General features: G+C 39.6%; 1 protein-coding gene and 1 long non-coding RNA gene across 49 annotated transcripts in view; one reads left to right on the forward strand and one right to left on the reverse strand.

Moving 5' to 3' along the window:
- LOC127495222 (uncharacterized) overlaps window positions 1-5,411 on the forward strand; it is a 200,533-nt gene extending 195,122 nt beyond the window's left edge. Inside the window, exon 3 of the long non-coding RNA XR_007925089.1 lies at window positions 5,265-5,411. This is a non-coding gene — a long non-coding RNA (uncharacterized LOC127495222). The remainder of the gene's footprint in view (window positions 1-5,264) is intronic.
- LOC127495149 (NACHT, LRR and PYD domains-containing protein 12-like) overlaps window positions 1-22,287 on the reverse strand; it is a 400,157-nt gene that overhangs the window by 104,962 nt on the left and 272,908 nt on the right. For 4 of the 48 annotated variants that reach the window (XM_051861743.1, XM_051861740.1, XM_051861734.1 and 1 more), the window contains 5 exons: window positions 8,710-8,823; window positions 6,487-6,600; window positions 6,138-6,233; window positions 4,212-5,927; window positions 3,088-3,159 (listed from right to left, as the gene is read on the reverse strand). The exons of 35 other annotated variants lie outside the window; for them this stretch is intronic. In XM_051861743.1, the coding sequence (XP_051717703.1) occupies window positions 3,088-3,159; window positions 4,212-5,927; window positions 6,138-6,233; window positions 6,487-6,600; window positions 8,710-8,823 (2,112 nt within the window). Of the gene's footprint in view, window positions 1-3,087; window positions 3,160-4,211; window positions 5,928-6,137; window positions 6,234-6,486; window positions 6,601-8,709; window positions 8,824-9,056; window positions 9,154-9,936; window positions 10,059-14,402; window positions 14,545-22,287 lie in introns of those variants that run through there. 9 more of the 48 variants (XM_051861752.1, XM_051861741.1, XM_051861750.1 and 6 more) reach the window with 4 other exon arrangements.

Genomic DNA, 22,287 nt, shown 5'->3' on the forward strand with positions numbered 1-22,287 from the left:
ATTAAAACTGAAAATCACATAAAAATTTAGAAAAATTGTAACAGGAGAGGTTAATGTAATGAACATTAAAGAGTCATGAAAACCCCCCTCTTTCAGCTCAAGTCTACCTCACAATCATCTTAAATGTGTGTGATCAGATAGAGATAAAAAGAGCAGGAAAATTTGGCCACGCCCCCAAGCCACGCCCCCAGAACTTCTTATTTTTAAATATATATTTTATCACATTAAAAGATATATCTTATATTGTAATAATACATACTATTGTCCTGCAGCATTTAATAATCATGATAACAATTAATATATTATATAATATAATAAATTAATAGAATTGTTATTATTAAAGTACCTGCCAAAAGTCTGGAAACAATTCTTAATTATTTTGAAATAAATCTCTTTTGCTCACCAAGGCTGCATTTATTTTATCAAAAATACAGAAAAACAGTAATATTGTGAAATATTGTTACAAATTAAAAAAAAGTTTCCGGTGAGTAACAAGTTTCAGCGCTGATTCTACTCGCATTTGGTGCTTTGAACCATTTGAACCCTTTAGGACTGTTGTCGCGTCTAAAAACGCATGGAAAACGCGTCCGCGCCGCTTTCTCCTTTCCAAAGCGCTCCGGTGACGTCTGCTGTTACTAAGCAACCATGAGCTGCGCTCTTCAGCAAAGGATATGCGGGTTTCCAGTACTGAAAATCACTTGCAGTAGCTCTGCTACTAGATTTATTTAAAAATGTGTATCCGTGTACAGCTCTGATCAGATATTCCTCCATCTTGGCTGATATTTGTCCTGCAGATGGCGCCACGCAGCGCTCTGTGGACCATTCCGTCACTGACGTATTAGAAAACATAACTGACTGACTCTCCTCATGCAGCGGACGGAAAATTAAGTTGACTAATCAAGCAACATTATGATAGAAGTACTGGTTTGTAAAACGCTATAAAATATTTTAAATAAATCTAATTCCTCTTCACTCCCTATCTATGATACAGTTAAGCATCATCACACACCGAGTACGTTTTCCCAAATAGCATGTTTGCAAATGTGAAATTGCATGTTATACAATTCAATGAACATGTAGTTAATATAAGTGACTTACATTTTTGATGCAATATTGTCTGTTTATGGCCAACGAAAACAGTTCCAAAGATCATACCAGAACCTTTGCCCATCTCCGATTAACACACAGCTTTGTTTAGACTGATTCAATGATTCAATTACCCATTTAAGACGTTCCCTGCGTCCCATTGTACATACTATCCACCCTATCTGCCCTAAATAGTATTGAAAATGACTAATGTTACATACTATTTAGGATGGATAGTATATGTACATTGAGACGCAGGCATTCAGTTTGATTCTTAAATGAATCAGCCGTTTGAATGATTCAGCTGAATGAATGACTCAATGACTCACCCATAAAGACAATCACTTGCCGCCACCTACTGGCAGTTTAATTTCATATTTATAAGTATTCTAAATATACATTATTTCATTTATACAGTGGCAGGAAAAAGTATGCCTATGTTAACCCCTTGGAATGAACTTGTCATAAAATGTAATCTGATCCTCATTTAATTCATGCCTAAACACTTTGAGATTTCTTTGTATCCATTAAAGAAGAATGGACAAAAATCCCTCCTCAACGTTTTGCAGGTCTGATCATTGTGTTTGTATTGTGACGAATTAGAGCACATTTTATGACAAATTACTGCAGAAAACAGTTTATTCAAGGGGTTCGGATACTTTTTTCTTGCCACTGTGTGTGTGTGTGTGTGTGTATATATATATATATATAAGGTCTGTGTAAATACATCTGAATGCCACTTCTGATGCAGAATCTGTTTCCTCTGCAATGGAAAAAAAAGATTTTGTTTGATACCGATTTCATTTGATGTGTAAAGCCTTATAGTGACTTATTATCCGATTTTATGTATTGATAAAGAATATGACGTGAAAGATGAGAGCCTGCATTTAATAAGGTTAGGAAAATATTGCCTTTATAAATGTTATAAAAAGCCATGATAATCAATTTAAGGGGCCATATACAAATATGCTGATTTAAGTAACAGAAAACTGACAGGAATATTGGAACAAAAAATATAAACTTTACTAGATACGATGTTAGTTATTGTGTCATCAGTAATTGAAAAGGGCACAGATTTTATCATAGAGTGAGATGCCAGCTGAGGAGAGTCAGTCGTCCGCCATGTGAGGAAAGTGAGTCGCCTGCTGCGTGAGGAGAGTGCGGATACAGATCCACCGCTGGCCTATCAGTGGGAAACGCAGTAGCCACTGGCAATAGTGCAGTGACTTCCCGCGACAAATCACTAGTCTTATTTTTGGACCTTCCGGCCCGCCATAAGTGTAGACATTATGTAAATAAGAGATTTATTGAGCAGTGTGGACAGCTTCATGGATTATAATGGAACTTCATGAGATTGAATCATCGTGATGAACTAAGATGAGTGACAGCTTTTTAGTGATTATAAAGGGAACACTCTAGACTTTCTAGACTATATATAATACATTCAGAATTTGAGAAGATCTTTTGTTTTTCATGCTTAAGTGACATCCGCTAAATTTATGTGTGATTTTTTGCCTTATTATTTTATGTGTCATTTGATTGGGTGGAGCAGCCGTCAGTCTGAGTGGGTCAGTGCCACCCTGACCTTATGTAGCCTCACCACTGATGTGATGATGAGAGTGAAGATGAATGAAATCAGCTTCAGCTTCAGATATCAAACACATTAACTGTGATTCATCTGAAATCATTATATGTTCATTACAATCCCAAACACTCTGATTTGGTCTCACTAATGTATTAATGTTTATATTAAATTAAAATTAATATAGAAAAAAGTCTAAATATAAATGTTTATCATACATGCATTATAAATGCATATATTTGAAAATAAATTTCTCACACAAATGTCATAAAAACGGTTACGTAGATCACAAATCAGGTCAGAGAGGTGGAGGGTTTAAAAGCTGAAGTTTTTTTTTTTATTAAATCATTAATTTATAATGTTTAAGTTAGAAATGTAAAAATGTTTTAACAGTGATGATTGTTCTCAGTGTTACTTACACAGCTGATCTAGTTTCTGTAACCACAGGCAGCAGCTTCTGAAGAACTTCATCTCCTGTGTTTACTGCGTCACTATTTGAATAAAAAACAATTATTAATGCTAATAATGATATCATAAGTAAATAATACATTACATTCCTCGCTAAATATCCTCGTAAATTTTTTTTTAATTAAACACTGCTTGTTGCTGTGTCAATGTTGCTGTGGCAGGTCTATTAGTCTTCATTTACACTACAACACTTAGTGCACAGATCTATTTTGACATCAGATCTTTCTGTCCCGTCCGTTGCTATGGTTATCACTATGTCAATCATTCTCCAGTTCCAGGATTCTCCCACATATTGATATTGGGATCTTCTCAAACAGAAGGCTGCATCCTAGTGAGGTTGTGTCTTTCCTAGTCCAGTCCTTCTGAGGCTTGTAGACTCGAGTCCTCCTCAGCATTAAACACTAGAATGAGACGCTCTAGTAAGTGAGCATGACTACGTCACACATGTTCCCGCCCCACGATCACGGCATGAAAATACCATTAAAACTTAATTTTGGAAACACACTTGTATTAAAAATCTTTATATTAACTGGCTTTTTTATTAATGCAGTGCAGTGAACGACAGCCGTCTGTGTCTCCCAGTGTCTTACATTATTGTCAGTTTAGTGTTCAGTGATTAATTTACACCAAAACAAAAGATAACATGTATGCCTTCATCTCTGAAAACATTATTTTTGTCTTACATTTCATAATGTACTCAGATAAACTCAGTGCCGATTCGTTTTCCATCAGTTCTTCTTTGTGAATTGGAATGTGTGCAAAGGATTGTGGGAGATTGAAGGACATGAAGGATACGCTTGACGCATCCTTCAAAATGAGCTGAATTAAGGACATGAAACTAACTCTGCCTTCAAAGGATCCTTCAAATTGAGACGGTCTTCAGAGGCGCTTGATGACGTGACAGTTGAGATATACAGCCTTACTAGGACACAGCCTCCGTTTGAGAAACACCCGCAAATTATGTACAATATCCCAGAAATTAATCTGTGCCCCCTGATTTAAACACCTCTGATCTCTTTGTTTCTCTTTGTTCATAATGTTTTAGACTGTAATGATTGAACTCAGTGTTACTTACTGATCATTTCTGCTTCCAATTAATCTGCTCAGGTTAAACTCCTCCATTGTCTTCTCTGAGGTCAACAACACAAAAACTAAAGCTGACCACTGAGATGAGGAGAGTTTCACATTACGTAATCCTCCATATGTATGAGGTTGAGCTTCGTTCACTAGTGAAAGATCACCCAGTTCATTCAGACAGTGAAACAGATTGATGTATTTATCTGGAGAGGGATTCTCACTGATCTTCTCTTTAATATAGTCAGCTGTTTTCTCATTGTTGTGAGATCTGTTTCCTGTCTGTGTCTTTAGTTCTTGTAAGAGACTCTGATTAGACTCCACTGACAGACCCAGAAGGAAACGAAGGAAAAGGTCCAGATGCCCATTTTTACTGTCTAAAGCCTCATCCACAGCTTTCTGATGGAAGTCAGATAAAGTGAATGTGAAAAACATTGAGAGGTCAGAGAACATCTGTGAACAGTTCTTTATAAAGGAGAGATGCACATATAGAGCTGCTAGATGTTCCTGAATGCTCAGATGAACAAAGCAGAAGACTTTCCCCTGATACAAGCCCAACTTCTCTCTGAAGATCTGAGTGCACAATCCTGAGTACACTGATGCTTCTGTCACATCAATGCCACACTCTCTCAGGTCTTCCTCATAGAAGATCAGGTTTCCTTTCACAAGCTGCTGAAAAGCCACTTTCCCCAGTTTGAGGATCATGTCTTCATCTTTCACTTTCTTCTCATAGTCCTTCTCATGTTTGATGTTGGTCTGAATGATCAGGAAGTGTGTGTACATTTGAGTGAGAGTCTTGGGAATCTCTCCACTCTCTGCTTCACTCAACATCTTCTCTAGAACAGTGGCTGAGATCCAGCAGAACACTGGGATGTGACACATAATAAAGAGGCTCCTTGATGACTTCAGGTGTGAGATGATCCTGTCGGCCAGACTCTGATCTCTGATTCTCTTCCTGAAGTATTCCTCCTTCTGTGGGTCACTGAATCCTCGTACCTCTGTCACTCGATGGACACACTCAGAGGGGACGAGATCAACTGCTGCTGGTCTGGAGGTGATCCAGATGAGAGCAGAGGGAAGCAGATTCCCCACAATGAGGTTCGTCAGCAGCACGTCCACTGAGGCTGATTCAGTCACATCACACAACCTCACATCGCTCTGAAAATCCAGAGACAGACGACACTCATCCAGACCATCAAAGATGAAGGAAATTTTATACTTATCACTGGATATTTCCATTTCTTTTGTTTCAGGGAAGAAGACATGAAGAAGATCTGAAAGACTGAGTGTTTTGTCCTTCATCAAGTTGAGCTCTCTGAAAGGAAGTGGAAATATGAGCTGGACGTCCTGATTCTCTTTCCCTTCAGCCCAGTCCAGGATGAACTTCTGCACAGAGACTGTTTTTCCAATGCCAGCGACTCCCTTTGTCAGCACAGTTCTGATGGGTTTGTCTTGTCCAGGTAAAGGTCTAAAGATGTCACTGCATTTGATCGATGTGTCCTCTGTTTCTGCTCTCCTGGACTGTGTCTCAATCTGTCTCACCTCATGCTCATTACTGATCTCTCCACTTTCACTCTCTGTGATGTAGAGCTCTGTGTAGATCTCATTCAGGAGTGTTGGGTTTCCCTGCTTTGATATTCCCTCATACAAACACTCAAACTTCTTCCTCAGATTTGATCTCAATGTGTTGAGGACTTCAGCAGGTTTGGAGTCATGGCTGTAAGATTAAAATACCAGATTATTACACAAGTTAGAGAAGTAAATAGCCATAAAAATCACAAAATGGATTATTTGTTTGCTGTATTATGGGACACAGAACATCATTAGGTTTCTGAAATGTTTCAATTATTAATCATGTGTTTGAGTGATGTGTGATGTGATGCTGCACCTAAAATGAAACAACAACAATAAAAGTCCTACATTTTACCTGAAACCAGGATTCATGCTTTCATTAAAGTCTTGTGGTTGAATCACAGGCGTGAACACAGTTTTGTTTTTAACTGGTCTGGATTGAAGATTTGACCTTAAATCAGAATGAAGAGGGTAAAGAATCAGACACACTGATATTGATGTAATCGTGTCATTAACTGACTAACAGACCAACAGCTTTACAGTGTGTGAATGTATTAACAATACAATACATAGAGCTTTGCACAAGGACTCAATGATAATCATTAATAAACTTGCAGGATTTGAACTCATTACACTGCTGTATATTATTAACAATTTCATAAAAATCAAATACTATGACCAGAACTTTTATAGAAATGTTATACCTGAGATCAGGCCATGTGTCTCCACTCTTAAACATTGGTGGGTGATTCATAGATCCGTCACTCTTCACAGACACACAGCTGGACTCTGGGTTTGAGCTCTTCTGCTGGACTGAACTGTAACAGAGAACAGATTCAGTTTAACCCTTTAGATTGCTGTGTTCACAGTGGTGTATAAAGTACCATACTTGAGTAAAAGTATAGATATCTTACCAGAAAATGACTTTGGTAGAAGTCAAATTCACTGTTTAGAATGTTACTTGAGTAAAAGTTTTAAAGTATGTGATATTTTTTGTACATAAGTACGAAAAGTATTTTTTTGATATTAAACGTACTTAAGTATTGAAAGTAAAAGTACAAGTAAATGTAAAATACAAAAGGAGCAAAAAATTATGACTTAGTATCTCATAATAATGAGAAACTTTCTTATAATAATGACTTAGTTTCTCATAATAACGAGAAACTTTCTCGTAATAATGACTTAGTTTCTCATAATAACGAGAAACTTTCTCGTAATAATGAGAAACTTCTACGCATGCGCAGAGCAGCAGAGCAGAAGGGCGTGGCACGCTAGCGACATCCGCTGGTCAAAGTCTCGTAAATGCGAGAACAGCAAACATGGCACGTTATGCAAAACAGTTGTTTTCGTTAAAGTAATCTACAAAGTGCAGTCTATCTATAGTATCATTAAATAACATCAGTTATTATAAATTATTAGTATATCTTCAATACTTTTCCATGCGCACGAGAAGGTGGAACACAAAGTGGTTTCCGTGGTAACGGTGGAAACTGTTGCATGAACGCTACGGCTTACAAAACTATCAGATTAACGAAGGAATATGACATGTATTCGTTAAGTTTAAGTGCAACTTCTTCATAAAATGTGTGGGTTTATGTGTTAACGTTAACACGTATTTCGCGGATGAGTCTAGGCTATTTGATGTGCAGGTTTGCCTAGACAAGGCGCTGGAAAGCTTTTCTAATATAAACCTGGTCCTAAAGCACTTGCCCAGTCATAAACCTTCATTCCAGTGATATTCCTACAGAAAACACCTTTTAAGATGTTTATGACTCATTAGAATGTATGCAAAAGACAGCTTTCCAGGTGAAGCGTTCTTTAACAGACTTGCATATGTAGGTGTGTGCTGTCTTATCATTCCTCTATCTGTTTGAAATCCATGGATCACCACTCCGTTTCTGCTTGTTCATTCACAAAAATACAAATTAATGTTACAAATGAATAAACGACTATATCCCGTCTCATATATCCCAGATAGCACACATACATCTGCAAGATGTCTGTTAAAGATCACTTCATCTGGAAAGCATCTGCTGTTTACAAACATCTGATAGACATCTAGTAGATGTCAGTTTTACATACATTCTAAATCATAAACATCTTAAAGACATCTTCTAAATTTGACATTCTATTTGACATCTGACAGGAAATGTCCAATAGACGTATTCCAGATGAGCAAACATTCTAAAAAAATACATCTTCCAGACGTAAACACACACCTCAAATAGACGTCTCCAAGATGTACGTGTGCTATCAGGGAGGCTACTGATAATTTATCAATAATGTTATTTATTTAATGATATTATAGATTACACTTTTGCAGAACGTGCCATGGTTGCGGAGTTATCGCATTTGACCAGCGGATGTCGCTAGCGTGTCACTGCTCCGCTGCTTTGCGCATGCGTAGAAGTTTCTCATTATTATGATTATTATCATTACCACACTCCACACACACAATGTATCACACAGAAGAAAGAGTTTTATAAAGGATGAGATATAAAACAGACACACAGTTTATGATATTCACATGAGGTCAGTCCTGAAGACAAAGAACCACTTTGCCACCCAAAACTGTAGTGTCAGGATTGGCTGTGATACTCTGAAGGAGAGCCAATCTGAGTGACCCCAGCACTGCTCTCCTTTCATTAAAGACACAAAGACTAATGTGTTGTATTTCCTTTTAGTGTTAGTGTGTCTTAGAGTAATCAGTAAAGTTTTGTTTGTGTTCACATGAAGATGTTTGTTGGTTTTATGTTCACAAACTGAGGTCTCTGGTTCGGTCAGATTCCTACTAATGTGCCCAGAATATCAATCTGATCAATATTGTTACTGTTTATAAACAAAACAGTGATAATTTAATAAACTGACAGATAGTTATATGAGCACATCTATAAGCACATCTTTTATAGAAATGTTATTCTGAGTACCTGAGATCAGACCGTTTGTCTTCACTCTTAAACACTGGTGGCTTCTCCATAGACCCATCACTCTTCACAGACACACAGCTGGACTCTGGGTTTGATCTCTTCTGCTGGACTGAACTGTAACAGAGAACAGATTCAGTTTAATCCTTTAGATGACTGTGTTTATTCATTATGAGAGGAACCATATTAATATAAACACACTCATTTTTTATCAAAAACACTTTGAGGAAACGTTATGATCTTTTTATTTAATATTTCATGTTAGTTTTAAAACAAAAACACAGGCAAAAATAATATTTTTTTTCTGTAAACTGTTATAAAAAATATTTAACAGTGTTTGTTGAAAGTACCTGCATCCTGGAGAACAATCTCCATCTCTGGATCCTTGTGAATCAGCCATGATGAAGCTGCAGGAGAAACTGATGAGTTTGATCTCCTCCACTGACTCTGAATGAACAAAACATTCAGATACAAAATTAAATGATTAAATTAAACAACCTTCATAATTTAGCTGAACATATCTCGAGTGTGGGAGAAAAAGGATCATGTGACTGTGTTAACTCAAGTTCAGTCATGTTCACACATATGATGTTAAACTTCTGAAGAATCACAGACATCACCAAACACAAAAGAAACCTTGAAGTGAAAGAAACACTTTATTAAAGATTTTATATCAAACAATCACTTAAAATGTCCTCCAGAGATTCATATTAATATGAGGAAGTCACCACACATGAACACTCACCTCGATCAAACTATTACAAGATACAGCTTCTCAAATCCTCCAGCTTTAACATCATAAAGATACACAGAAATTCCTGCTTAAACTTTGATGAACGTTTCTATTAATCATCTATGGTATTGGTATTTTACCTGCTTAAAATGGCGACAGGTGAACTCTAACGCACTTTCACTTCAGTTGCGTAGACTGTCAGTAGAGGTACATTTACTATACCATATAACTTTTGTTCAAAATTAACAAAATGTATATAATGTGTGAGTACATCATGAATCCATCTTCCAACCTGTGTTTTTGTCTTATCCTGAATCACTATGATACGCCTATAATAAGTGTATATATTCGGACTACATGATGTTAAGTCTATGTTAAATATATAATGTAATAATCTATAAGCCAAGACATATTTAATTTCACTCATTCACTTCACCTTGAAAACAAATATGATTCATGTGTCTCAGTGCACTGAAATATTTCATTAAAGTACTTACTATTTTGATGTTTGTTCTCCGTTAATATATCATGTTTTCTCCTTCATGGCACAGCTTGAAAAATACTTTCAGTTGAACTGAACTTTGTGTTCAGAAAGAGTATGTTCTCTAACAGGTTTTTCTGGATTTGACACATGACCGCGCATCACTAACAAACACACACACACACACACACACACACTCAAGCCAAGTAACGTGCATCAGCTAAACTTCACTGCGGACAAATCAGCATGATCAAAAACTTCCGTGATCCTATTTTTCCTTCAGATAACGAGAGTGAGCACAACGAAAGGGATTTTGAACGCAAAGAAAGGGATTTTATTTCACTATTTAAGATAGCCTGTCGGGCAGGGCGGTGGTTTTGGTAGCCTGCCTGGAAAACACATCAGCCCCGGGACGTCGAGCTAGTGATTCTGCGAGCCCTGAGCACTGTTGTAATGAATTAGATAACACTCCTAACCTACAACATCCACAAAACAAATGCACCAAAGTTTCATTTTGGGTACAAAATGGATAGTCCACCCCTTGACTGGGATCTAAATGGGCTACATGTTTATTAGTGGCTATAGCCCCATGTATTATTCTCCACTGGAGATCTCTTGTCCGTTTATCAATTGGCTGTTTGTACAAAGATCTCCAACAGCCTTTCACTGACTGATCTGGGCCAAAAAAACCCCCACCCAACTCAATGTTTTCATTTCTTCCAAAGATCTCATATGGAGTACCTTTACACACAGAATATAAGTCTGTTTCTTGTCCAGCTCTTCAAAAGAACACAGGTGTACACTGGAAAATAAACTATTCTCTAAACCAAGCCCCTCTTCCACCATTGGGGAAACGTCAAGAAATGGGAAAGTGTATTCACACCCATCCTCCCACTGACCAATCACATCACAATCAACAAAATCCTTCAGTGACTGTGCCAATGACCCACAGACCTTTTGATGCCTTAAAATCTGCCATGCCTGTAGATCTGAATCATAAAAAGATGTTAAACCTCCAAAATCTACTTCAGTTTTTAACAGAAAAAAATGCTTGCTGTACCCCAGCCTTCTGTAGAAGCAGGTTTGCAGTTTCATGCCATCTCAACCCATTTCCATATTAAAATCACTGTGCAGTTTTCAATCTGAAAGTCACTATATGTGAAGATAAAAAAAAAAACAGGTTCTGTCCATTATAACCCATTATTTCCCCATTTCAAACCTCCAGGTAAACAAGGCATCTTTTCTTTTTCCCATATTCCCAGCTGTAAAGCCTCACTTTTAAGGTTTAAGGTTTAAGGTAAACTTTATTATCCCACATGGGGAAATTTGTCTTAGGCCATCACCCATGCTGCAGTCCGCTCACAATTAACACACAATAATCAACAAACAAACAATAAAAACGAACAATAACAACAGAAATAACACAATAATTAAAATAAAAAAAAAAAACAGCTCCATACTGCCATTATTTAACAGCTTTATAGACACAGGAATAAATGAGTTTTTAAATCTATTCAATCTGCAACGAGGAACTCTAAACCTCCTCCCAGAAGGCAACAGCTCATACTCTGTATACAAAACATGGGATGGATCATATATGCGATGCTAAAGGCTACTTATGTTAACAATTGAGATAATAAATACACACGCTTATGGAAAATACCAGAGACTGCTTGAGGAATGTAGACAATTTTATATGATTATAAATATATATTTATTTGGTTTAATGTTTTATCTGTCTCTTCCCTATGCCTTTGTTGATACCGGACAAATGCATACGCATATCTTTCACAGATTCACACACTCCGGTTAACTCGTATAACTCATAACTCCTGTTTTCCTCTCATGAGCGCCCTCTGTTGCTCTGGCTACAAGAATGACTGTATAGAGAGACGGGAGAGATCGCTCAAACCTCCTCGGATTGCAATCATCGCATAATTTAGAGGAAAATTAATAGAAATGCTCAGAAAAGTGATTTATCAAAAAAGTATTTCATCAGTATATTTTGTAAATGTGAAAGCCTTTTGACTTAAATGCCTTAACGGAGTTGTTTTGTGCATTCTTGTGTGATCGTAAAATAAATGGAAGCAGGTGCAGCTGAATAGGTATGTGTTTTCTTTTTATGTCAATATAAATATCAGTCAGATTCAGCGTGATTGATGTGCACTCCTGACACAAATTAATACATTTCTGTTACTGTAACATTTTTTTTATTGTAAAACATTGTTCAAATATTGATGCTGGAATCTTAAGTCTTTAAGTAAAGGCCAAAAGTTCGCAAGTTTGAATCGCTAAATGTTGAATGACAGTCAACTGTTGAATGAATGAGTGTCACATCCAGCTTGTTTACTTCGAACCGGAAGACACTCCCACATTTGACGCAAGGCCTCATGGGGCGTAGGAAACTTGTGGATACAGAGATCGAAACTTTTCAGTTCCCTTCTAAGTTACATTCATATAAAACCCAATTCAATATTTATATTTTTCTTCCGATATTTCACAAACAGTGAGCTTAACCTGGTACAGTATTTGCTCTGTGAAAAAGTGCTGTTTTTGTGCGATTGCTCCAGTCCTGCTGATCGATTGCTCCAGTCCTGCTGATCGATTGCTCCAGTCTGCTCCTCTCTGCCTCGCTGCTGAATAGTTTGCGTCTGTAGCTCCAGCTTTGTTTTGAATCTATTTATTATCATTACTTGTCTATTTTATCATCACCATACCAAAAGCTCAAAGATGGAGAAGGAACACAAAAAGAAGTAATCACTTCCATCAGAACAAAATCTTCAACGAAGATGCTAAAAACTTCTATCATCAGATGAACAATCAGAAAACTGGCATCATTGAACCACCTTCTCAGGACCAAGTCACAATTATTTGGCATAGAATCCTTGAAGACAATATCGTCCACAATGATAAAGCAACATGGATCGAACAGAAGAGGAATAACCATGAACAGATAAGATCAAATTCATGGCAGAACTTCACAGCTGAAGAGAGTTCAGGTCATCAAACAAACTCAGAACTGGAAATCTCCTGGGCCAGATACTTCAAAACTTCTGCTTTAAACCATTAACAGCTCTTCATGAAGTACTAACAAAAGCTTTGAATCATATCAGGAATGATCCAAGGAGTATTCCTGTGTGGTTAACATCTGAACCACCTTCCTGCTCTCAAAAGGCAAGGATACAAAGGACCCGAGGAACTATTGTCCTATCACTTGCCTCCCAACAACATATAAGATACTGACAGCTGCGTTAACGGATCGGATCTACTAAATGAAAACTGATGAACAGAAAGGTTGTAGAAGGGCGTCTAGAGGATGTAAAAGATCAGCTGCTAGTGAGCAAAATGGTTGTTTCAATAGCCAAGAAATGCCTAAGAATCCTGGGGCGTGGATAGACTAGAAAAAAGCATTTGACAATCTACCCCATTTCTGAATTTTGGCAGCAATGGATTTTGTTGTTTAGCGATGATACCTCTAACAAACATGATAAACAGACGATGTATTGGATTTGAAGTCGACAATAACAGTGAAGTCAGACTCCTATTTTACATGGATGACCTGAAACTGTTCACCAAGGATGAGACCCGCTTCACGCCGTGGCCACATTACCACCTCGGGTGTGCATTATTTTCTAAGAATTTAAAGACCCATCGTCAGTTAGTCCTTACTTAACATAAACTCTTTAATATCTGAATCAGCCATGATGAAGCTGCAGGAGAATCTGATGAGTTTGATCTCCTCCACTGACTCTGAATGAACAAAACATTCAGACACTAAATTCATTTATTAAATTAAACAACCTTCATAATTTAACTGAACATATCTTGAGTGTGGGAGAAAAAGGATCATGTGACTCAATCATGTTTACACATATGCTGTTAAACTTCTAAAGAATCACAGTGAAAGAAACCCTTTATTAAAGAATTTATATATATAAAAAAACAATCACTCAAAATGTCTTCCAGAGATTCATATTAATATGAGGAAGTCACCACACATGAACACTCACCTCGATCAAACTTTTACAAGATACAGCTTCTCAAATCCTCCAGCTTTAACATCATAAAGATACACAGAAATTCCTGCTTAAACTTTGATGAACATTTCTATTAATCATCTATGGTATTGGTATTTTACCTGCTTAAAATGGTGACAGGTGAACTCTAATTTACTTTCACTTCAGTTGCGTAGACTGTCAGTAGAGGTACATGTACTATACCATATAACTTTTGTTCAAAATTAACAAAATGTATTTAATGAGTAATAATCTTCCAACCTGTGTTTTTGTCTTATCCTGAATCACTATGATACGCCTATAATAAGTGTATATATTCGGACTACATGATGTTAAGTCTATGTTAAATATATAATGTAATAATCTATAAGCCAAGGCATATTTAATTTCACTCATTCACTTCATCTTGAAAACAAATATGTTTCATGTGTCTCAGTGCACTGAAATATTTCATTAAAGTACTTACTATTTTGACGTTTGTTCTTCGTTAATATATCATGTTTTCTCCTTCATGGCACAGCTTGAAAAACACTTTCAGTTGAACTGAACTTTGTGTTCAGAAAGAGTATGTTGTCTAACAGGTTTTTCTGGATTTGACACATGACCGACTCTGACTGGAGAGAGAAAGGCTGGATACTTGCTTTATTAGATTTCAGTGCTTCACAGAGTTACATGGCCATTACCCGGCACGTGATTGGTCCTAGTTAACTAAAACACTCCCACACGTTACTTTACTTTCCTCTTGTTTTGTTTGTAATTCTCCTTTTTTAAATTTTTCCTGCATCTGTTTTGTCTACATTGCTGCCTAAACAAGTGAAGGCCTCAACTCTGTAGCTTAATGAGTCTGCAAATTATTGCCTGAAGAAAAATGAAGCTTTAAACCTTAATCTTTCCAATCATTACAATGGAAAACACTTATCAGAATAATTTATGGTGAGCATGTGTACATTTTTAGTTGAACCTGTTTAGTTATTAAACAATATTTCATGTAGGTTCCTTTGTGTTTTATATAATGACCACTAGGTGGTGTTTTAGGCTTGATTAGTTTTCCCTGAAGAATTGAAAACGAAAGTAAAAAAGTAATGCACGTTCGTTGCGTTTTACCATTAAATGAGAGTTCTGTGTCTTTATCAAACACATTCATTATTTATCTCTCATCCACCCGCGATTAACTGTAATGTTATTTTTTATTACTCATCCCGCACGATTAGTGGATTTAACCACGAACCGCGCATGACTAACACACACACACACACACTCAAGCCAAGTAACGTGCATCAGTTAAACTTCACTGCGGACAAATCAGCATGATCAAAAACTTCCGTGATCCTATTTTTCCTTCAGATAATGAGAGTGAGCACAACGAAAGGGATTTTGAACGCAAAGAAAGGGATTTTATTTCACTATTTAAGATAGCCTGTCGGGCAGGGCGGTGGTTTTGGTAGCCTGCCTGGAAAACGTCTCAGGTTACGTATGTAACCATGGTTCCCTGAGAACAGGGAACGAGACTCTGCGTTTACCGCTATGGGGAACCGTCACTCGTGACAGGTGTCCGAATGCCAAAGAATCACACCACTCCAATCCTATTGGCCGGCAACAGCCTATGACGGTATCATATAGGGAGCTCCTGAGGAAGCAGTCGACACCTACTCGTCTTGAGGGACTGTTCAGCAGGCAGCCCGAAGCATGGCAGGCCAACGCAGAGTCTCGTTCCCTGTTCTCAGGGAACCATGGTTACATCCGTAACCTGAGACGTTCCCTTTCGAAAGGGAACTTCAACTCTGCGTTTACCGCTATGGGGAACGATATACCCACGCCGCCATGCTAAAGGAGAGTGCATGCCAAATGACCAGACAAACGTCCGGCAGTTCCAGAGAAATGCCGGGAGCAACTCCCCTTCGGGTCACGCAAGGCTGTCAGTGACAGCATACCCTACGGCCAACAGCCCAAGCTGAGCCTAAAAGAGGCCTTCCGCAGAAAGCCTTCCAAGGCTGCTCAAAGCATCTGGGACCAGCATTCCGTGGAAAGTGGTCCCTTAAAGGGAATGTGGCCAGGAAACCAAAAGGAACCCTGGCCAGTCACTAGAGGGGAACAAAGTCACCCTCAGCACCACCAAGGAGGCCGTACTAATCTGGCGAAAGCCAAACTTAGTCTGGGCCAGCCCTGTCTGATGCACAGAATCTCCAAAGCGCATTCTTCAGGGAAGAGAGCAGGTAAGAGCGACTGCGAAAGAGCAGTGAGCAACTCAAACCCACGCGCAGAGAAGGGCATCCCGGAGAGCAGAACTCAGCTGAGCGCTATAAACCCTCGTATTGAGGGGAGTATAATCCGCTCATCCTAGAATCTACTCAGTGTCCGATTAAAGCACTGAGGAGGCTATGCGCTAGAAAAACCCTGGTACAGGGGAGCACAAACGAGCCTAGGGCTGGTCTCAACGGGAGGCTTCATAGAAGTCTACAACCAATGACCAGCTTAGGGAGCTAAGCACAATTACACAGTCAACCCAAAGGGAAGTACGAAGCTCAACCTAACAGATAGACCATACTGTAGGCACATAGTCATGGAGGCCGGAAAAAGGGCCTTCAACATAACCAAAGTTCTTTAAAATGAACTAAATATCACACAGAAACTCAAATGGTATGGTGGTATTCCAGGATGGCCCATAAGGCCACTCACCTGAAAATAGCACGCTGGGTGCACAACCAACCAGGTAATTAAGTAGCTGTGAGTGCCCACGAAACATTCCGTCCAACACAATCCAACGAGCAGTGTACTCGGTAAAGAACCTTTTACTCTTTAAGCAAGAGGAGTACAGCGTACGCCATCACGTGCTAAAGAAGGCCCCATGGGCCTATAACCTCAGCAGACATGTGGCATCAGCTCGTGGCAGAGTTATCAAGCTCCAGGCAGAACAAACCGACTACAAAGGAGGTTAATGAGTCAACCGGAGCCCTGGCCAGCCAGCGACATAAAGTCCCTTTTAATGTCTTCAGTAAAGAATGTAAAAGAAATGCAAAAGGTACATGCCAGCATGTTCCCAAAGGAGGCCCCGAGGGCCTACCTGTCACACGCGGCGTCAGCTAGCGGCCACTAAGAAATGGGCATCCCGGAGAGCAGAACTCAGCTGAGCGCTATAAACCCTTGTATTGAGGGGAGTATAATCCGCTCATCCTAGGATCTACTCAGTGTCCGATTAAAGCACTGAGGAGGCTGTGCGCTAGAAAAACCCTGGTACAGGGGAGCACAAACCAGCCTAGGGCTGGTCTCAACGGGAGACTTCATAGAAGTCTACAACCAATGACCAGCTTAGGGAGCTAAGCACAATTACACAGTCAACCCAAAGGGAAGTACGAAGCTCAACCTAACAGACAGACCATACTGTAGGCACATAGTCATGGAGGCCGGAAAAAAGGGCCTTCAACATAACTAAAGTTCTAGAAGAAGAACTAAAAATCACAGCAGAAACTCAAAGCGCATGGCGGTATTCCAGGGTGGCCCATAAGGCCACCCACCTGAAAACATAACATGCTGGGCGCACAACCAACCATGTAATTAAGTAGCTGTGAGTGCCCACAAAACAGTCCATCCAACACAATCCAGCGAGCAGTGTACTTGGTAAAGAACCTTTTTAATCTTTAAGCAAGAGGAGTACAGCGTACGTCATCACGTGCTAAAGAAGGCCCCATGGGCCTATAACCTCAGCAGACACGTGGCATCAGCTCGTGGCAGTGTTATCAAGCTCCAGGCAGAACAAACCGACCACAAGGGAGGTTAATAAGTCAACCGGAGCCCTGGCCAGCCAGCGACATAAAGTCCCTTTTACTGTCTTCAGTAAAGAATATAAAAGAAATGTAAAAGGTACATGCCAGCATGTTCCCAAAGGAGGCCCCGAGGGCCTACCTGTCACACGCGGCGTCAGCTAGCGGCCACTAAAGTTCTAGGAGCAAAATAGAACTGAGTTAAAAACAAGGTAACTACTTAGCTCAACCAGAGCTAAAGGAGACTATGCTCAAGGAAGTAAATGCATAAAACCGAACAACCAGCTGGTTTTAACACAAGAACTCAACCTGAGAGGCAAGCCACTCAGAACATGTACTCAGTAAAAGCACCTTTTACTCTCTAAACGAGAGGAGTACACAGCCAAGCTCCAGCATGATACATAGGAGGCCTACAAAGGCCTACGACTCGAAACATGTGGCGTCAGCTAGTGGCAATCACGACCCATCCATGGTGATGAGTCACATAGAAACCAACACACAACTGTGCCAACATGCAAACTGAAAGGAGGTCCTTGTGGGGCCTTAAACCTCCATGAACACATGGCATCAACCAGTGGTAGCTTCATGACTAAACCAGCCAGTAGGCCAAGTACTCGATAAGACACCTTAACACTTGGATAAGAGGAGTACACACTGCGCCACAGTGCTCTATGAGAGCCCTGACCTAGGGCCTACTCTACAGCGGTGGGAGTGGCTGATGGCGGTGTGAGTCAGCAAACAAGACTCAACCATGGAAATGAGTCTAAATATAACCAAACCAGCTGGGCCAACATAAAAACTGAAAAGGAGGCCTGGCAGGGCCTACTACTTTTAGCACCATGTGGCACCAGCCAGTGGTCATAAATAGGGACCAAGCTCAAAGGGGACCAGCTCTAGACCCAACAAGCCAATTGTGGGTAACTAGCTACACAACCTGAGCTAAGCCTCCACATTCCAACAGGCAATGTACATGGTACAAATAAACATGCTATCATGGTCTAAGGGAGGCCCACAAGGCCTACCACCTCAAACAAACATGAGCATAAGCCTGAGGCAGTGCTAAGATACGTGAGCAAACTCGCGATCGTAAACCAACAGCGCCCGAGATACAAGCTGTACTCAGAAAGAGGCTATCATAAAGAGCCAACAGACAACAGTATATGTCATGCTGTGGTCATGATCGAATGGGAGTACCTGAGTGTGCAATCCAACAGGTGATGCACTCAGTGGAACACAAACCCTAACCGGGGAGTACAACAAAACACCACGTTCTTAGATAGAGGCTAATCACAGCCTGCTATCACGGAACCAGATGCTAACCTGTGGCAGCGCTAGAGTAAGCTCACATAAATGAAAGTATGTAGGGCTAAAGCTTAGAACCCAAAGCAAAGGTAAATGCTTTGTAATACATGCCATCCAAACAGGATTAATGTTTTCACAAAACAGATCTGAGATCTGTATTGAACCCTTGAGAACGAAAGCTAAAAACATTTAGCACTGTATACTCAAACTTGAATATAATTCAAGGGGCTCATGCGAAGACATTATAAGCATGACAAAGTTCTACAAAGTGGGGCCTAGCAGTAATGCATAACTTATCTTCTCAAAGATAAGGGCCTAACACCTGGGAAAAACAGCACCAGGAAGGCTACTAACAGCCTATAACCTTAGCTGTTAACCTCAGCCATAGCACCTACATAATATCAAAGGGGAAATGGGCATATGGCCAGCAACTCCCTCAGGAGGAGGCCAGAACTAGGAACTATACAACCTCATAGGGATAGTAATAATAAGGGTGATGTAACAAACAAGCACCTAAACCTAGCTCTAGCCTAGCCGCTAGCTAAGGCCTACTGGGCCAAGCAAAGCTTGGGCTCCATTTTGAATCCTTCAAATATGAGGAGAAAATGAAGCACTACAAGCAACAGTGTCAGGCGGCTGATAAAGCCAACCTGCACACAAATAACTGAAGTGACGAGTGCTAACTCAAACCAAACTAGAGTATTAGCTGAGAAGCTACTCTAACATAGGAGGCTACAAAAAAGGCCATAATGTGGCCTGCATGTTTTGAAAACTAGCCAACCTAATGCTACAGTTATTTTGCCCAAAAGAACCCCTTCAAACTTTACTGACTACATGCTCAGGAAAGCTATACAGGAAAAACAAGGTCTACATTTTTTATATGCAAAATTATAGACCCAGCTTGCCTTCCTGCGGCTCGTAGAACGAAGGTTTTCCCTCCTTATTTTTATACATGAAGGATGAAATCAAAAAGTTCTTTTAAGCCTAAAAACACTTTCACTATCAAGCCAGACGGCAGCCTTTAGAAAAAAATATTACCAAAGGCCCAGCCGTCAGCCTAACTGTAAAAGACGCACCTGAGCATGATATAAAATATATATACACACATATATATGTATGTATATATATATATATATATATATATATATATAGGAGGTGAAAGAAGAAGAAGAGAGGGTAGATATAAATCGCCCTTTAAATAGCTGGGGGATTGATTACAAATGCAACGGTGTTTACAATTGGTCACCCATCTCACTCTGGCTTCTTCCTCCTCCCGTCTGTCTGGCTCAGATCCAAATCTGAATGGCTAAGGGGGTTTTCCATGCCCTCCCGATCTCAAACGCGGAGATCAGGAAGGAATGAAAGCTCTATGGGAGCCGCCACATTCATGGACAGAAAGGAACCGTTCGTCGAGCCATCCGCGTGCGGCCCCTTTCTTAACACGCTCTCACGGCGGCTGCAGCACGCCGAAAAGCGCGTCCCAAAAACACAGCGGCTCCACATACCCAGCAGCCAGAGGAGCGCTCGCTACAATTGCAGCCGCCGTATCGCCTCAGCACACACGGGGCTAGAATCAAAAGGCATATATAGAGTAATTCTTTACCGGTGTTGAAAACAATGGCATAGACAGAACAGTCCCGAAAGACAAGAAGAAGTCGACTGCTTCCTCAGGCGCTCCCTTTATACTCCGGATTCGCGCTATGGTGACGTCATAGGCTGTTGCCGGCCAATAGGATTGGAGTGGTGTGATTCTTTGGCATTCGGACACCTGTCACGAGTGACGGTTCCCCATAGTAGTAAACGCAGAGTTGAAGTTCCCTTTCGAAAGGGAACACTTCAGCCCCGGGACGTCGAGCTAGTGATTCTGCGAGCCCTGAGCACTGTTGTAATAAATTAGATAACACTCCTAACCTACAACATCCACAAAACAAATGCACCAAAGTTTCATTTTGGGTACAAAATGGATAGTCCACCCCTTGACTGGGATCTAAATGGGCTACATGTTTATTAGTGGCTATAGCCCCATGTATTATTCTCCACTGGAGATCTCTTGTCCGTTTATCAATTGGCTGTTTGTACAAAGATCTCCAACAGCCTTTCCCTGACTGATCTGGGCCAAAAAAAAAAAACACACCCAACTCGATGTTTTCATTTCTTCCAAAGATCTCATATGGAGTACCTTTACACACAGAATATAAGTCTGTTTCTTGTCCAGCTCTTCAAAAGAACACAGGTGTACACTGGAAAATAAACTATTCTCTAAACCAAGCCCCTCTTCCACCATTGGGGAAACGTCAAGAAATGGGAAAGTGTATTCACACCCATCCTCCCACTGACCAATCACATCACAATCAGCAAAATCCTTCAGTGACTGTGCCAATGAACCACAGACCTTTTGATGCCTTAAAATCTGCCATGCCTGTAGATCTGAATCATAAAAATCCAAAATCCAAAATCTACTTCAGTTTTTAACAGAAAGAAATGCTTGCTGTACCCCAGCCTTCTGTAGAAGCAGGTTTGCAGTTTCATATAAAAAACACTGTGCAGTTTTCAATCTGAAAGTCACTATACGTGAAGATAAAAAAAAAACAAGTTCTGTCCATTATAACCCATTATTTCCCCATTTCAAACCTCCAGGTAAACAAGGCATCTTTTCTTTTTCCCATATTCTCAGTTGTAAAGCCTCACTTTTAAGGTTTAAGGTTTAAGGTAAACTTTATTATCCCACATGGGGAAATTTGTCTTGGGCCATCACCCATGCTGCAGTCCGCTCACAATTAACACACAATAATCAACAAACAAACAATAAAAACGAACAATAACAACAGAAATAACACAACAATAATTAAAAAAATAAATAAATAAATACAGCTCCATACTGCCATTATTTAACAGCTTTATAGACACAGGAATAAATGAGTTTTTAAATCTGTTCAATCTGCAACGAGGAACTCTAAACCTCCTCCCAGAAGGCAACAGCTCATACTCTGTATACAAAACATGGGATGGATCATATATGCGATACTAAAGGCTACTTATGTTAACAATTGTGATAATAAATACACACGCTTATGGAAAATACCAGAGACTGCTTGAGGAATGTAGACAGGAATGTAGACATACCCTATGACGTAAACATATTTTATCGGTATTTTAACGGTATTTTATCAGTATATTTTGTAAATGTGAAAGCCTTTGGACTTAAATCCCTTAACAGAGTTGTTTTGTGCATTCTTGTGTGATCGTAAAATAAATGGAAGCAGGTGCAGCTGAATAGGTATGTGTTTTCTT

Source organism: Ctenopharyngodon idella, chromosome 15 (genome assembly GCF_019924925.1).
Source record: "Ctenopharyngodon idella isolate HZGC_01 chromosome 15, HZGC01, whole genome shotgun sequence".
NCBI classification, from domain to species: domain Eukaryota; kingdom Metazoa; phylum Chordata; class Actinopteri; order Cypriniformes; family Xenocyprididae; genus Ctenopharyngodon; species Ctenopharyngodon idella.